The sequence below is a fragment of the Physella acuta genome, unplaced genomic scaffold (assembly GCF_028476545.2).
Source record: "Physella acuta isolate Inbredline_101_S28 unplaced genomic scaffold, ASM2847654v3 ptg000138l, whole genome shotgun sequence".
Classification (NCBI taxonomy): Eukaryota; Metazoa; Mollusca; class Gastropoda; family Physidae; genus Physella; species Physella acuta.
This window is the reverse complement of record NW_026731657.1, coordinates 1,717,428-1,736,250: the sequence shown is the minus strand read 5'-3', so window position 1 is coordinate 1,736,250 and position 18,823 is coordinate 1,717,428. Positions and strand designations below refer to the sequence as shown.

The window sequence follows — 18,823 nt, the reverse complement described above, 5'->3', positions numbered from 1 at the left end:
CAGCCAAATAAAAAATACGACACTTTAACACTTAAATACTTGACGAATCCTATCAGCAACAGCCTTCCGCCGTTACTCCCAAATCTAAACGAGTCATCAAAACTTACCAAACAAGTAGGTTACAATACTTTGAACACCCCGTCATTACAAAACTCTATACACCAGAACAGATTTCTAATTCAAAGTCAGAGAAAACGAGACTTACAAGCCCTATTAAAATGTTCGAAATTTAAATTACGAACTTATTTAATCGTTTTCTACATCATTTATGTGACACCAAATTTAAAAGGCAAAGTGACTGGTAAAAAGCGCCCCGACCTTTCCAAATTAGGGAGGTGGGGTTGCATTTTCACCATCGCGAATAAATAAAGGCCTATATAGACCCAATTTTGGGGTGGGGGTGCAGAATTGATAGTTCGTCCAGGGTGCCGAAATAGATCGCTACTTTTATAAAAGTTATTCATTATTAGGTACCTTTTGATAATAGCGATTAAACCTTTTGCGCCCCCTAGGGATGGCGCCCTAGGCGACCGTCTAGTTCGCCTTATAGGTAGCGCCGGCCCTGGTTAGGACTTTGATCAGCCGCTTTAGCTTTCCCCAAGCAGGGTGGACTCAATGAAGTCTTAGGGTAACAAACAAGTCCAAACCGAGATCCGAACTCAAGACTTTCGGGCTAGCTGCCAAACGCTCTACCATTCGACCACCCCGTCCCATCCATGTATGTTGCTGTATGTCCATTTTCTATACCGTCCATGTCATTATGTATTCACAAACGTTGATTGTGTATGTTGCGAGACAACGATTGATAAAATAAATACAATTGAATTACATTGTCAGGAGTGAAAGATTTTGCAACACAAAATTTCTAACTTGTTTATGATCGTGTGCAGACATTTAGAAGAATTGAGAACTGTGATTGCTAAATACTAACTCAAAACCCCCAAAAGGTGATTTAGGCGATTGTGGTGTGACCTTAGCCTAACTAGCTATAAACCAACACTTTGACCAACTGTACCAACGAGCCATAAACCAACCGTGTGGCCAAGTGAACGATAACAAACACGGGCCACATTAACCTGGCCATGTATACCATAATACCGAATGTTTGACCAAGGCCTAAAGGGAGACAAATATTTACCAAGCTGACCGTCTTGTAATGGTCAGAGTTTGTGAGAAGGGTGGCCTCCCCTTCGTCGGTCCCCCTGAGTTTTTCCCCCTTTCGTTTCGAACAAACATGGCTGACACTGTGTCTAGTTGGTCGGGGATGGTCTGCCCTTGATATTTGCTGGGAAAACAAGCAGGCTGCTTAGAGCTTAAACATACCCGTTCTGGGTTAACTCTGGTTCACAACAAAAGCTGGAAAACCCATGTATGATTCATGATATTTTTTTTTTTACTTTTAAAATTGTTTAAGATTAAAATAAGATCAGAAAGATTTAAACCGCGCAGAGTCACTTATAATTTTTCATCTAGTGATTTTAATAAGAAGCTTAGAGGAGTCTTCATGTCCTTTGAAACACAGTAAAATAATTTGAGAGATGATGTACTCAAGTCGAGTTGATAATTTGTTCCAATTTTTAAAAGATCAGGACACATCAAGCCTTTTGATGAGAGGATGAATTCAAAAGTGGCTTTTCATTTAGAACTGACTGATTTTGATTGGAGTTTTAAGTAATTTTTCTACAATTAGCAACCATTTGGGTTTTTATAACGACTGTTTTACTAGGTCCACTTTTCACAAGTTTTCAGACAGAGTTTTTAGAATCAGAGTTATCACTTTATCTTCAATTATATTTTCTTTAATCTGGCTTTTTAAATAAGATTTTAAAAAAATATTAGAGGCAAACATTTCCTACTAAAAAAAAAATACGAATCAGATTTTTTTTGGAAACAGACTTTAAATGAGTTTTCTATCAATAAAGCTTTTTTTTTCGAGTTAATCTTACGTTTCTCAAGGCAGACTTTTAAAATCAGACTTCTCTTCAATCAGACATTTTACAGCCGAACTTTTCTTAAATAAACCCTTTAAAATAAAACTTCTAATCAATCCAACTTCTTATAATCGGGCTGCTTTTTTTCTTCATCCGTCAAACATATTGCTCTCATAGGTTTTCGTAGCTTAACATGGTAGTGACTTCCCCTTCTCCACTCGAGTCCAACATATCCCCTGACTTCTCTACAGTACTCTCACCCACGTGACTTCAAAAACCAATCATTCGACTGAACATGGTCTTCAGTCTGGTACACTCCGGCCCACTTCTTGCATGTAATTGGTACTTGTGGCACCAATTTCCCCCATTTGCCAGGTACTTTGGCCATGTCGTGCCAGGAAGGCAAGAGCCGGACCTGCAGTTCATTTCTGCCCAATTGTCCTTTCTTTCCCCCCGCTTTGTTGTCGTGTTTCAGCTACGGGTTTTCCCACACAACTATAGATAGAATAGACGATTTAACATGGTCATTGTTTTGAGTTGTTTTGTGTGTTTGTACGTGTACGTGTACGTGTACGTGTACGTGTACGTGTACGTGTACGTGTACGTGTACGTGTACGTGTACGTGTACGTGTACGTGTACGTGTACGTGTACGTGTACGTGTACGTGTACGTGTACGTGTACGTGTACGTGTGCGTGTACGTGTGCGTGTACGTGTGCGTGTACGTGTACGTGTGCGTGTGCGTGTGCGTGTGCGTGTGCGTGTGCGTGTACGTGTGCGTGTGCGTGTACGTGTGCGTGTGCGTGTACGTGTGCGTGTACGTGTGCGTGTATGTGTGCGTGTATGTGTGCGTGCTCTTGGACTAGGACGCATATTTTTTTTTATTACAGGTCTGTTGTTGATCTTATTACATGACAATGATGACGGCGCAAAAATCAAACGCTATTAATCCCTACTTTACATTTTACATTCATAAAAATCTCACCCCCAATCGCATTAGACAAATCCATACGAATTCCCAATCACGCTAATGAAATACACATGATATGAAATACACATGATATGAGATACAAAGTTGGAAGTATAAAGGGAATTTCATGTGTACATAAAGGATAGATTTAAACCGGTGTATCTAATACAGGGAGCATTAAGTGGTGTGGGGCCCGAGTCTGGAGTGATGTCCCCGGGGGATGGCGTTTAAAAGCTAGCCGGCACGCGACTTAAAAGCTTTTTTTTTAGGCGAGCTAAAAAAGTTCATGGGCCAGCGCAGGAATATTCCTGGAGCGTCCGGAATCCGGACTCCGTGGTCGATCAACCTGCGGGTCCAGTTATGTTAATGCCTCGCGGTCAGCTAGACGTTGAGATTGGTTTTTTTTAGGCTTGGTCCCGATTTTAAGAATTATTTTGAAACAAAAACTGTTTTAGGATGAGTGAGAATACATACACATAATACAAAAAAAAACAAAAAAAAAAAACTCATTAGGTAATAGACACAAAAGTTCTGGGAAATGTGCATATAAATGAAACTTATATTAGAAAAAATTATGGGACGGCGTGGCCTAGCGGTAGAGTGCTAGACTAATAAGCCGAAAGTCTCGAGTTTGAATCCATGTTCATGTTAGCAGAACTTCCATGAGTCAACCCAGCTACGATGGGTACCTAACTCACGTTAGGAGAAAGTAAAAAAATAACATTATGTTCTTTTCAAAACTGATTTGGATTTTTGCTGTGATGTATAGAGCTAAAGCAAATCCTTATGAAGCTATACCGAAAGCTCACTGTATTGCAGAACTTATTTCTCCAAAAGTAACGCCCCTGCTAAAGTGTTAATGCCTGTAATAAAGTACCACTGCCCCACTCAACTCTCCAAAAGTGACGCCCCTGCTTAACTTAAGTGTTAATGCCTGTAAAAAATACCCGTGCCATACCAATCTCTCCAAAAGTGACGCCCCTGTTGTGACGCCTGTATAAAGTACAACTGCCCCATCCATGTCTCCAAAAGTGACGCCTATATTTCATACCTGTATCAAACACCCCTGCCCCACCCTTCCCCACCACAAAGTCACGCCCCTGTTAAAACCTTGCCGCCTGTAGCAGACCAAAGTGTCTGGAATTCCCTATTATGACGTCCTATACGTGACCTGTCAACCAGGCTCTAGACGAGAAGATATTTAGCGTCATAGCCCAGTCACTTGCCGCGAAAAGCCGAAACCCATGTACGTCACATTTTTTTTTGGTCGTATAGAGAACAACGTCTCTAGCGAACGTGCCAAGACTACAGTCTAACGTTCAGTTTTGTGCTTTAGTTTTAAGTTTACAAAGTTAACAACCTAGCTTAATTCGCTCATAGACAGCAGTTGTTAGTTGCATTTGTAAATGTACAAAACGCATCCCATTTATGTCACTTTTTATTTGGTCGTCTAGAAAACATCTCTTTTTAGCATACGTGCATAGACTACAGCCTAATGTCCGTCCATTTTGTTTTTGCTTTACTTATAATTTTACAACGTAGCTTAACTAGCTCATAGACTGCAGTTGTTAGCTACATTTGTAAATGTTCAAAAACCGAGACCCATGTCCGTCACTTTTTTTTTGGTCATCTATAAAATAACATGTCTAGCAAACGTGCCAAGACTACAGCTTAATGTCCGCATTTGTGTTTTAGTTTTAAGTTTACAAAGCTTATAATGTAGCATGACTCGCTCATAGACTGCAGTTGTTAGTTCCATTTGTAGATGTTGAAAAAGCCGATAGCCACGTACGTCACTTTTTTTTGGTCATCTAGAAAACATCTCAATCATACGTGCCAAGACTACAGCCTATTGGCCGTCCATTTATTTATTTTTTGCGTTACTTTTAAGTTCACAATGTAGCCTATCTTGTTCATAGACTGCAGTTGTTAGTTGCATTTGTAAATGTGCAAACAGTCGAGAATCTATAGGCCTATGTCACTTTGTTTTGGTCGTTTAGAAAACAACGTCTCTAGCATAAATGCCAAGACTGCAGCCTAAAGTTCACTTTTGTGCTTTAAAGTTTACAAAGTAGCCTAACTTGTTTATAGGCTGAAGCTGTTACATATGTGAATTATCACTTTATAATTCACTTTTCATAGTCTAGGTTGCTTCTGAAAATACGTTTTGAATTGTAGTATTATTTATTTTCAATTAACTTAATTAACAGCAATGCTTTAAAAAAAACGCTATGCTATATTTAAGATATTAGATTAAATTACTAATTAAATTTTTTAAAACACAAAAGTATATTTCATTAAGTTTATTGATTAAATGCAATTGAAATGGTATTCTTAAATATATTTCCAATATTTTTAAAAAGCTAATTGAACACTCAGAACGACTAAATCTTGCATCTGTTTTTTTTAAAAATTGCATACTTTTATTTTTCTAACAGAAAGTAGAGGCTGCACCGTAAAATGTTTACTAGATAAAATGTTCTGCAACGTTTTACTTAAAAGTAAAAAGTAATGAAAGCTGTAGAAAGAGTTACATTGATACACGAATATAATGTAAAGTTAATTCATAAAGATATTGCCAAAATTTGGTCAGGTTTTAGAAAATGAATTAATGAATCCATTAAAAAGCTGGGAGGAATTTGATGCCGATCTTGCACAGACCCTTCCCTACGCGATCAGAAGTGTAGGAGATGACCCTGTTGGCCGCGAGGTAGAGGTCGTTGTTTACAGGTCCAGTAGAGTCGGCCTGGCCGTTGAGGGCGAACCAGTAGGGGCTGTTGTAGTAGTTGAAGTTGTTGTTGTTGTCTGACAACCACACAAGGTGGCCGTCACCGGCTATGAGCGTCAAACGGGTGCTGGAAGAAACAGAAAAGGTTATCACGTGATTAGGTGAAAAAGTAATTAATTTCGTTACGTCGTGGTCGAGTAGTTGGGAGAGCAATCCTAAACCTGAAAGAACTGGGCTTGAGACCCCTAACAATAAAACAACCTTTTTTTTCGCCCCCCCCCCCCTATTGGTAACTTAATAAAAATTACATATATTTGGGTACAGTTTTGTGTGACTGACTTTTGGTATTTAAAAAAAAAAACACTTTTGGATATACGAGTAGAGTTTACATTTTATATGACCCCAGGGATATGGGATAGTGTGGTCAGTTCTATGCCCGCCACGCTTTACTTTCCAATCTACTATCAGGTATTTATTAGAGCTGGGTGGAGAAAGGGGCGTCATCGTAATCGTATATTACAGTGGGTTAGAACTTATAAACATTACTGTTATAGGTAATGCAGAAGGGAGGGGCGCACACTTCGGTCCCAGATATCAGCTCAATGCCAGTCACTCTTTCTTCTCCCTAATTCATTCTGAGTTTTATTTATATTTATACCTCGGGAATTGTAAATAATAAATCTTACACAATCAAGATTCGAACCTCACAGTTATTACACTATGTCGCTCGACCACATTGATTCCCCGATTAGATAAAAAATCAATAAAAATCAAAAACACTCACCTGTAGAGGTTAGGGGCGTTAAAGGCTTGACCACTGCCTCCATAGTCGCTGAGGTAGCCGGCCATAGAACCGGCGACTCCTTGAACTTCCGCGTCATTGGACTGGCTGCCACTGTCACCAGCTAGACGTGGAAGAGGTGCGTTAGTACATACACGCTTTATAACAGTAGATCAGAGGCCTAGCGAGGGGGGGGGGGGGGGGGGCGGGGGGACATATGTCCCCGGGCGCCGACCTTAGGGGGTGGGGGGGGGGCGCCAAATTGAAAGTTTGAGCGGGGGTGCAAATCGAAAGTTTGTCCCCGGGCGCCGGGAAGGGTCGCTACGCCTCTGCAGTAGATATACACATAGTTCATTTATATGAGTTTTATAACATCAGACTTTCAAAGTTTGTTCATTCAAGTTCTATAATTATAGACTTACATGGTACATATAGTTAGTTCATACACGCTTTATAACAGTAGATATACACATAGTTCATTTATAACAGTTTTATAACATCAGACTTACACAGTTTGTTCATTCAAGTTCTATAATTATAGGCTTATACGGTACATAACGTTAGTTATTACAAGTTTTATAACCTTAGACTTACATACAAATGTATTACAATTTTCTAACAAAAGACTTTTACATACAGTTTGTTCATAATAGTTTTATAACGTTAACCTTATACACAAATCTAGTTCATAATAGTTTCCTGGGAAAAGATTTTTACATAAATTTAGCTCATAATAGTTTTATAACGCTAACCTTATACACAAAGTTAGTTCATTAATAGACTTAGTAATAGACTTACACTTTCTTAACACCGTTAACAGTTTATTTAGAGAAATATAATGATTAAATGACATCGATATTAATATTCCAAGTTACTTTAATTACTCGCTTATTGTAATTAAATCAATTAAAACTCGTGTTTTTAATGCATGGAAAAATGTTTTTTTTTTTATACTTCCGGCTATCAAAATCAATTTAAATGATTTATTGTAATTGCATTAGCCGGTTAATGATGCTTTAAAAAAGGGGTATTTTAATTGGTCAGCTGTTGCTACTGTTTATTATGGTGTAATATTCATGAGGCGAGTGGAAGGGGGGGGGGGGGAGTTTTGATGTTGATACTACTTCCTTATTTTGTGAAACCATATTAATAATTTCTAAAAAGTACTAAGTAGGATTTCAGAATTACAAGTTTCTAGATTTAAATGACCCGGGAGTGATTATCCTCTAAACACTTGTAGGTGATGTCCCTTTAGTCGGCACGCGTCTTTCGTGAAGACGAGTCTCGTGCCTCGGAAGCCATTGTGGACGGTACCATGACAATTAGAGATCACGTGATCTGGTTAGTGAAGGATTTGACTGGCTAAAGCACGGCTGACGAGACATTCCTTCAAGCGCTAATGAGTCGACGGCGGTAATTACGGCAGCGAGGAAAGAAGCGGATTTTGGTTTAATCATTTTTAGCGAGGAAATGAAGGCTTTGATGTTGGCGCTTTGAGATTTACGAACGTGTCACGTTAGTTTATTTTATATGGGGGGGGGGGGGGGAAGAGGCACTAAGCTTCAGCAAGCAAGTGGTTATTATTGGGGGCCCTAAACTTATCCAAGCAATTGTTGCTATTAGGGGCCCTAAGCTTAACCTAAAATGTAGTTGTTATGACGGGGGGTGGGGGGTGGGGGGGGGGGGGTGAAGGGGCTAAGCTTAACCTAACATTTGGTTGTTATTGAGGGCCCTAAACTAATCCAAGCATTTGTTGTGATTTTGGGCCCTAAGCTTAACCTAACCTTTAGTTTTTATGGGGGGGGGGGGGGGGGGGCTAAGATTAACCTAACATTTGGTTGTTATAAGGGCCCTAATCTATCCTAATTTTTATTGTTATTATGCGGACTAAGCTTAACATAACCTTTGTTTTCTATTGAATACCCTAAAATCCAAACACTTGATTGATTGGGGGCCCCTAAGCTAATCCTAAACCTTGTTTTCCTAATAAAACTCTAAACATGACCATTGTTTACTATCTGATACACCATAACCATACCACCATAACACCATAACACTAACCATATCCTTTTTGTCTGAGGTCACGAACTTACCGTATCCGTTGTTGGATTTGGAATCTCCCAAGTTGAAGTTCCAGCCGCTAGCGCCGGGTAACAGAAAGAGGTCGACGATCACCCGTTTCCTGTTGATGTCTCCGAGGGCGATTTTAAACACGGCTGAGAAACAAAAGATGAGTACGTTAGGATCAAGGCCTTTTTGATTGCGGGGTGGCTTTAAATTAATTGGGTACAAGAAGAACGTACAATGTATTCGAGGAAGAAATCTAATTATTTTGTTACTGTATTCATAAGTTTAAAAGATACAGCAACAGTGATGAGATAAATTGTCCTTTGATGGTTAAGTTCGCAACAAAGTGCAGTCATCTAAATATACAATCTCAAAACTAAATTCGCTATTTAATTCAAGCTTCTAAAGTCGTGATTCAATTTTCTTAAAATGATGGAGTTTTTAAAACTTTTTTTGGTAGGGTATGCAAACACAGAATTGATGGTATGTCCAAGATTATATATATATATATATATATATATATATATATATATATATATATATATATATTTATATATATATATGTGTGTGTGTCCAATATTTTATATATATATATATATATATATATATATATATATATATATATATATATATATATATATATATATATATATATATATATATATATATATATATATATATATATATATATATATATATATATATATATATATATATATATATATATGTCCAATATTTTATATATATATATATATATGTCCAATATTTTATATATATATATATATATATATATATATATATATATATATATATATATATATATATATATATATATATATATATATTTTTTTTTTTTTCTTTTTTTTCTTTTTTTCTACAAACAAAAGCTGTAGCCAACAACGAACGATGTATGTCCCACTCCTATCTGTGGAGCTCATCATGGAGCCCGAGAGCTCCACTTCCCAGCTTGGAACATTTAGATTTCCGAGGTCTGGAATCTAAACAGGATCATTTATTACCCTAATTAACGACCGAGCTCGTTTAATGAATGCATGTTCAGGGAAATTGTGCAACAGATATTTTAACGTTAATCTGATTGAATCGCGATGAATGTGTGATGTCAGGGTGACACTGGCTAAGAGAACAAGGGGCGGCAATGAGGAATGATTGACATTTTTAGAATGATCTGGCGGACATGATAATTTCAACCCAGTTTTTGAACGAACCGATTTTTTTTTAATTTTCAAAAACAAAAAACAAGAATGTAATGTCTTCTGTAGATAATGAATTTAATCCTTTAACAAAAATATGTCCAACGTTTATTCATCGCAGTCCATTATTTTTTATTATTTTCCTTAGAGAGACTATGGCCACGGGTTGTGTTTAAAGAAGCTGGGTTTATAAGCCCGATAAAAATATTTAGGGTTTAACACAAACATAAAATTATGTTAAACCAGGAGTTCTCAATCTTTTTTGAACTATCGAACCCCACCAGTTACATATGCACCTTCACCGAATTCATTTAAATAATTCATCGTCCGCACTGACAAAAATTCCAATCGGGTTTGTGTATTCATCTTCAACTAACCCCTGAGATTGACTCACCAAACCCTTGGGGTTCATTCGAACACAAGTTAAGAACTACTGTGTTTAACATAAATTAATATATTCTTAAACATCACATTTGTACACCATCTGGAAATTGAGTAAAAGGGGGTGGGGTGGCGTTCCTCATGGTTCAGACAAGGCTTTAGAGTTTTATTTTCCTTAACTATTTTGTAACAAGCGCTATAGGGTAAACCAAAAATAAGTAGGCTATATAATGACGATAACATTAAGAAATGTGACCACAAATATATTTTTTATTATACTTTTGTGGTTTTTTGAACTCAATGGTGTATGCATCTCGAAAACAGCGACTTTTATTAGTTTTGCAGAAGCGATATATATATATATATATATATATATATATATATATATATATATATATATATATATATATATATATATATATATATATATATATATGAAAACTATTATGGTCTGCTTTCGCCATGCCCTGCCCTTGCATGTTTACATATTTATAGAGGCAGACTTAACTTATAGACGTCCTGTTAACCCGCACATGTAGAGATATGAGCTCCTAATGCCGCGATCCACCAAACACAAATTGTATTACAACAACAGTGCTGCCCAGTCCAGCATCGCCGTAGTGTCTATCCACAGAGACACCAATGCCCTAAACTGCTAATAAAACAAACCCAACGAACGCCGACCCAGGGACAATAACCCAATATTCCCTGTTTGTCGTTCTATCATAAACGTATTTGTCGAGCCGTTTAGCTACTCGCAAAACAAAAAAATAAGTAAATAAATAAAACATCCCACAAAGCTCGTTACAGAACCAACTGCATGTAACCTCTACGAGTTTACTCCCCCTTCTCCCCCATTCCCGGTAGTGTTTGTGAATCAATTCAATGTATCCCCAGCCCAAATCAAACAGTATTGCTCCCCAAGGAGGAAGCGCGCGCTGAACTGACCTTGTGTGTCACATCCGGTTCCGGTAGGGGCCGATACAACTGCCACATTGGGGTTGCTCACTATGATGTTGTTCTGGAAATCATACACAGCGTCATAATCTGTGGAGGGGAAATGCAGATGTTAATTAGATCATTATGCGACATGCCACCCCCCGAACTGGCGTTTAAATTTTTAATGCGGGGTCCATCAGTGCTGTCTGTCAGCTTGGGAAATTTTTTTCGTATGGGTTTGTATTAATTTTTAATCAGCTTTTGAAAGCGGAACAAAACATGAATTTAGAGGGTGAATTTAAGCATGGAATTACGCGTAAGGCGTTGTTACTATATCCATCTGCTGAGAGACAGTAACCTTATAAAGTTAGGATTTAATGCAACAAAGTTTAAACTGAATAAATATAACTTAAAAGAATTTTTTAAATTGTGAAATTATACGATGCTTTGAACAATTTATATAGATCTCTTTGAATAACAAACGCCTTATGATAATCTTTTTCTTCTTCTTCGTTCTCAATATAAGTGTTATTCGTTACTTAGGGCGTTAACTCCGATTTCAGCTTGTTTTTCTTTTTGAATTTGCTTCCATAGCCTTTGTCCATACAAGAACAAACTACGAGGCAGCAGTTGTTTGATTTTGGAGTTGTCTTTCCTAGAAGAGTTGCTGTCCCCAGCTATTGAACCTCATCTGCCCTAGGATTCAAACTCGAAACTTCTGAGCTTTACCGACTCGACCTTGCCGACCCCTAATAATTAAGTACTCAATCTTTAAGCTTTGGAATCACTTAATCTCTATTAAGACATAAAGCTAACAAAAGAATACAAAAGTATACACGTATGTATAAGGAAATGTTTAGATTAAGAAAATCTGAAAGAAGCAGATTAACACTAATGGCTCAACTAAAAACTAAACTTTTGTCGACACAGATTCATTTTAGCTGTCCATCAAACAGCCTCCTTATATGGAGTTAGGTAGAGTACAGCTTACTCTAACACTACCTCTTTTGTTAAGATATTTTAAGTCATATATTCCTATTATATTTATACGCTACGGGCTGTTTTGTTCGTGTATGTACCGCCGATATTTAAACAAAAGTAAACTTTTTCTGTTCAAACGCTTTTTCAGATAATCAATAGGTCTCAGCCCTTTTGCATTGATTTTCAACGGCTTTGATTTTCTTTGACCAAACTGCACGGGATGGTGTGGTTGAATGGTAGAGTACTCGATTACCTACCCAAACGGCATGAGTTCGGATCACGGGCTTAAGTCAGAAGGACGTCCCTGAGTTCATATAACTTATATAGCCGACACTGTCCCATTAAATGAAATCTTAGTAACGTGTGAACTCTAGTTCACCTGCCCGACAGTGTAACTTTAAATTCATACAACAGTATTGATACATTTCTGTTAGATATGTCTATACTTTTAGCGAAATCTTTGATTAAAACTATTCCTTTACACTAGGCGTGTATTTTAGGGTTATCATAGTCAAGACAATTTTTGACAACTATGTTAGCCCATCTCTCTGCTTTCAGGGACTTTCGTTTTAACTAATTTAAGCTAGTTCTCATTCTTTGAAAAGGCTTTTGTTTAGCTCCCACTCTAAGCAGACTTTTGTTTAGCTCCCACTCTAAGCAGACTTTTGTTTAGCTCCCACTCTAAGCAGACTTTTGTTTAGCTCCCACTCTAAGCAGACTTTTGTTTAGCTCCCACTCTAAGCAGACTTTTGTTTAGCTCCCACTCTAAGCAGACTTTTGTTTAGCTCCCACTCTAAGCAGAATTTTGTTTAGTTCCCTCTCTAAGCAGACTTTTGTTTAGCTCCCACTCTAAGCAGACTTTTGTTTAGCTCCCACTCTAAGCAGAATTTTGTTTAGTTCCCTCTCTAAGCAGACTTTTGTTAAAAAAATCCTACCCTTATTTGCCTTAGGCTTCAAATTGAAGTAAACCTTCTAGTATAATTATCTCCCCTTTATTTTTGGATCTGGCCTGTACTAGAGAAACGTAAGTACTGAAATTTTGGGCATTTGTGTTTTAAAAATATCAAATATTGTTTTTAAAACTAACCCTAACCTTAGGGCTAACTCTAACTCTAAGCCCAGAGCTAGCTCTAATCTATATTTTTTTTCAAGAAAAACAATACAAAGACTTTTATTTAACTTTAACCAACTCCCAAATTAAACACCAACTTCCGTTTTAGCCCAAGCCCACCAACCCTAGTTTTAAAAAAAAAAAAAGACTTTCGTTTTAACCCTAACCCACCAACCCTAAAAAACAGACTTTCGTATTAACCAGAACCCACCAACCCTTATTGAAAAAAACAGATATTTGTTTTAACCCTAGCCCACCAATCATCGTTAAAAAAACAACACCAACTTTCGTTTCAGCCCTAGCCCAACAACCCTCGTTAAAAAACCACCAACTGTAAAAAAACACAGCTACTGTCGTTTCAACCCTAACCCACGAACCCTCGTAAAAAACACACCTACTGTCGTTTCAACCCTAACCCACGAACCCTCGTAAAAAACACACCTACTGTCGTTTCAACCCTAACCCACGAACCCTCGTAAAAAACACACCAACTTTCGTTTCAACCCTAGCCCACCAACCCTCGTAAAAAACACACCTACTGTCGTTTTAACCAACGCCCACCAACCCTCGTAAAAAACACACCTACTGTCGTTTTAACCAACGCCCACCAACCCTCGTAAAAAACACACCTACTGTCGTTTTAACCAACGCCCACCAACCCTCGTAAAAAACACACCTACTGTCGTTTTAACCAACGCCCACCAACCCCCGTTAAAAAACACACCAACTTTCGTTTTAACCCTAACCCACCAACCCTAAAAAAAAAAAAAAAAAAACCAACTGTCGTTTTAACCCTAACCCACCAACTATTATTAAAAAACAGACCCGTTTTAACCCTAACCCAAAACCTAACCGCTCACCGATGGCTGGACAAGGCTTGGCGGTCTGAGCCTGGGCACCGTACAGGGTCGCCATGAGGCAGAGGGTGAGCAGTGTAGGCTGCATGATGGCTGGTCGTCAATCTGATCTGAGGAACCAGAGATTGTTATGATTAGAGGGTCTCAGGATCGCGGCTAGGATCCGGTGTTAAATATTGAATTTCATCAGAGCCAGATGTGGGGAAAAAATATAAAAAAAAAAAAAAAAAAAGAAATCACGTGATGCTGGTGATGATGTAATATTTGGAGAGGGGGGTCGGCTAGAGTTGCGACCTAATGAAGAAAAGAACCGGAAGTTTGAATTTTTTAACGATGCGTTAACATTAACACGTGTTAAGGGTGAACGGTGGAGTTCGTTGCTTTGTTAGCCGCATCTTTCTTCACTGACTTCTCAATTTCCGGGTATCTTTGTTTTACATTAAGCAACTTCATTAATTCCGGGCACTTTTCTACTGCAGTAAATAACCAATTTCATAAATTCCGGGCATATTGCTTCTACATTAACCAATATAATAAATTCCGCGTATCTTCCTACTAGATTAACCAACTTCATAAATTCCGGGTGTCTTTCTTCTACATTAACCAACTTCATAAATTCCGGTTATCTTTCTACTAGATTAACCAGCTTAATAAATTCCGGGTGTATTTCTTCTACATTAATCATTGATTAATATAATAAATTCCGCGTATCTTTCTACTGGATTAACCAAGTTCATAAACTCCGGGCATATTGCTTCTACATTAACCAATATCATAAATTCCGGGTATCTTTCTACTAGATTAACCAACTTCATAAATTCCGGGTGTCTTTCTTGTACATTAACTAACTTCATAAATTCCGGTTATCTTTCTACTAGATTAACCAGCTTAATAAATTCCGGGTGTATTTCTTCTACATTAATCATTGATTAATATAATAAATTCCGCGTATCTTTCTACTGGATTAACCAAGTTCATAAACTCCGGGCATATTGCTTCTACGTTAACCAACATCTTAAATTCCGGGTATCTTTATTCTACATTAACTAACTTTATACATTCCCGGTATCTTTTATTTCCTACTTAAACCAACTTCATAAATTCCGATTATCTTGCTTCTACTTTAATTAACTTCACAAACTCACAGTTTCAACACAATTAATCGCAAATTCCAAGTCTTTTTTCTGGTGTGTGAGGTTTCCACCCCCCCCCCCCCCCCTCCTTGGTGCACCTGCTGCACATATCGTGCCCTGCGGACAACTCGTATCTCGGATGTGGACAACACCAGTTACCTCCCCCCTCCCTTGGTGTTATCAACATGTGTACAGTTGCCTGTGAGTTTATATAGCTCTGGATTCTAATTTGCGGAAATTCTTACAAAAAACAGATGACGGAGCAACGTAGCGTTTACTAAACAGGATTGATTGTTTTTAAACTTATACATTTCAATACGTTATACACATGCTGTCAGATTGAAAAGTTGTTGAAGTATCTAAACTAATTATAAAAATAGAAATCACACACGAACAAAGAGTCATGTTATATACATAATATGTAGCTGACGGTGTGGTGAACTCAATTCGTCCCTGAGTCTACCCAGCTCTGATGGGTACCAAACTCAAGTCAGCAAGACGTCCCTGACACCACCCAGCTCAGCCGAGTACCTGGCCCAAGTCAGCAAGACATCGCTGAGTCCACCCAGCTGTTATGGGTACTTGACCCAAGTCGAAGATCATAAAGTCAGTTGGACATGACACTGACCACACGATCTATTATCATGCTGAATCAAAATAAAACTCTACTTCATCTTCCTAATAAGCCTTTAAGTCATCTCACATATACTGATTAGTTAGAAATAAAATAACAACAGGAAACCTTAAAAAAAAAAAAAAAAAAAAAAAAAAAAAAAAAAACTAAAGTAAATATTTACCGGAGGACGCTTCTTGGCAGATAGGTATGTAACTAAACATGAATCAAATTGAGGCTGCCTATATGGTAAGCTGTATTTGATCCAACAACCAATCGTATTGGGGAATTGATTTTCAAACTTAATGTTATTTAAAACATAGGTGTCGCCTAGCAAGTCGAATCGAGATTATGAAGGGGCAAAAAACACAAAAGACAAAGAAAAAAAAATATTGTGATCTATAATATAATGACTTTACATTTAGTTTATTTCGATTACATTGCAGAATATCTATTCAGAAAAGTACTGCGGTGATACTACTAGTGTCCAATAATCGACGCGTCGAAAAATAGGGGTGTTAGATTGTTATTAGTAATGTAAAATTAATTTTAGGGTTTGGTTTAGAAATTAGAATTAGAGCTATAGGGGGACTTGAATTTGTATAAATTTAACGTTGGCGTTCACTTGGTGTGCAATTCTTTTTTTCTACGAGATTTTATTTTATTTTAAAAAGTTTAAGTATTTAAACGGATAAAAAATCTTGTCTATATCCCGAGTTGCCATCCCCTGCTGTTTTATATAAGAATATAGGAGAAAATTTAGGGCAGATCCCTCCCGGTTTATTTATTGTCAGAGCATTTAAAAGTTTTTGGCTATATGTTTTTTTTTTTAAATTTGTTATTTTAAACATAGAAGAGCTACGCCTATGTATTTAAGCTAGCCTCGTTTTGAAACAGACTACGTGTACACGTCTGTGTGGTGTATGTCCCTACCCACATAGTGTAGCCAGATGTCTTAGATTTGTCAGAAAGATTTGAGAGAATCATCAAAGATATCGATACATTTCATGTTTTATAGTATATTTTAATGACATAATCCACGTATCTAAGAATTCTTTGTCCTTGTATGAAGGGGGAGGGGGGATGTTAGTGGGTAGTTAATGTGTGTGTGTGGGAGGTGGGTTTTTCTGCCCACGTTGACCAAACGGTGATTAACACAGTGGTTCTTAAAATATGTTCAAGGTCTGGGTCGACCGTCGATGTAGTTTCAGCATCGTCAATAGATTTTAACAGGATTTATACTAAACACTTTCTTCGGCACCGTGTGACGTCACTGAGGTCACTCAGCTCTTATGGGTACCTGGCTAACGTTCGGTAAATTAAAAATGGTTGGGCGTTGATCTTAACACAATATACCTTTATTGGCCGATCACACGAAAACTGGTGGACTCTACTTCACCTGCCTTATTTACCAAAAAGAGTATATCTCATTTTTTTTTCAGGCATGGTTTTTATAGGTTAAAAGATATACATTTACTCAATGATAATTGAAACATACAATTAACAAATGTGTACCTGAAAAAACCCAAAGTAGAGTTGGTAAAGTTTGAGCTTGGAATAGACATAGAAACATAAACAACAAACCACATGGATTTGATGACGTCCTATTAAAAACAACACGTTTCTTAAGAAATGAATATATTAAAACATATCTATATATAAAAAAACGTATTCATTGTGCTGTTGGTCTCTGCTGCACTTCCCATTATAAGACATTATATCGTTTCAATGAGGCTACCCGAGCTTTGCTAAGATTACAGGCTTACTGTTGTTGTTTCAATTTTTTTAGATTTATTTTTTATATGACACTTGGGAGAACTAGACAAGAGATCATCAGACCCGTATAGAAAAACGGCACGGATACTAGTAAGCAATAAAGTAAAAACCTGAAACTATTTTTTTTTTATACAGCGAGTAGCGAGGATCCGATGCTTGTGTCAAAAGTAGAGAGAATTTTAACAGATTTTTTGTTTGGCTTATTGAGTGCGTACCTGATACCCCAGTGTTGAATAGAAGACTGTGCTGGTTGTGTAAGCTGTACAGGTTTAGGTACAGCCTACACATAGCTGTACCTATTGAAAACTGTACCGTTTATTTATTTCTTTAGAAACGAAACAGAACCTTTCATTTTATCCCGCCGTATAATTTACTTTTACTGCTGTACCGTGTTTTATAAAGCCGTACTGTTTTTTTATAAAGCCGTACCGCTTTTATAAAGCCGTACCGCTTTTATAAAGCCGTACCGTTTTTATAAAGCCGTACCGTTTTTATAAAGCCGTACCGTTTTAATAAAGCCGTACCGTTTTAATAAAGCCGTACCGTTTATATTTAGAACCTTTTGTGTATCGTTTATTTTCAAAACCTTTTGTGTACGGTTTATATCCAAACATTTTGTATACCGTTTATATTCCGAACCTTTTGTTGAATCCCATTGAAGCTATTGTTTAAGATATCGACAAAGCTGTACCGACGATTACTTGAATATAAATCTCCAATTGATGTTTGACGCTTTATAGCCTGAAACATACGTTCATACAATCCACAAGGTCTACTCCTACCTGTGATCATTGAAGCGTTCTAAACATCAGACAAACATTTTAAGACAATGTCTTTATCCTTCAATTGAATCATAGAAAGAAAGCGTTTGTATTTTATTAAATCTATATTTACCTCTGGCTAAAGAAGTCTTTAATTTTTAGTTACTGATTTTAGATCTTACTGACATGAAATCGTTAATTTTCAGTTTCTGACTTTACATCTTACTGACATGAAATCTTTAATTTTCAGTTACTGATTTTAGATCTTACAGACATGAAATCTTTAATTTTCAGTTACTGACATTAGATCATACTGACATGAAATCTTTAATTTCAGTTACTGACTTTAGATCTTACTGAGATGAAATCTTTCATTTTCAGTTACTGACTTTAGATCTTACTGACATAAAATCTTTAATTTTCAGTTACTGACTTTAGATCTTACTGAGATGAAATCTTTAATTTTCAGCTACTAACTTTAGATCTTACTGACATGAAATCTTTAATTTTCAGTTACTGACTTTAGATCTTACTGACATGAAATCTTTAATTTTCAGTTACTGACTTTAGATCTTACTGACATG

At 37.1% G+C, this 18,823-nt stretch overlaps 1 protein-coding gene across 1 annotated transcript; it reads right to left on the bottom strand.

Annotated features, from left to right (window-relative positions):
* Positions 1-5,420: 5,420 nt before the first annotated feature.
* Positions 5,421-16,014, bottom strand: LOC131935223 (uncharacterized). Its single transcript, XM_059291595.1, has 6 exons — positions 15,887-16,014; positions 13,960-14,066; positions 11,017-11,115; positions 8,503-8,625; positions 6,413-6,533; positions 5,421-5,755 (listed from the first exon to the last, which is right to left on the bottom strand). The coding sequence occupies exons 2-6, from the start codon at positions 14,042-14,044 to the stop codon at positions 5,521-5,523; spliced, it is 663 nt and encodes a 220-aa protein (XP_059147578.1). The 5' UTR covers positions 14,045-14,066; positions 15,887-16,014; the 3' UTR covers positions 5,421-5,520.
* Between the last annotated feature and the right edge of the window lie 2,809 nt (positions 16,015-18,823).

Coding starts and splice junctions, on each gene's coding strand:
- LOC131935223 (XM_059291595.1), bottom strand. CDS start 14,044: ATGCAGCCTACACTGCTCACCCTCTGCCTCATGGCGACCCTGTACGGT. Junction 11,116..13,959: donor CAAGCCTTGTCCAGCCATCG/GTGAGCGGTTAG, acceptor TCCCCTCCACAG/ATTATGACGCTGTGTATGAT. Junction 6,534..8,502: donor CAAATCCAACAACGGATACG/GTAAGTTCGTGA, acceptor TTCCACGTCTAG/CTGGTGACAGTGGCAGCCAG.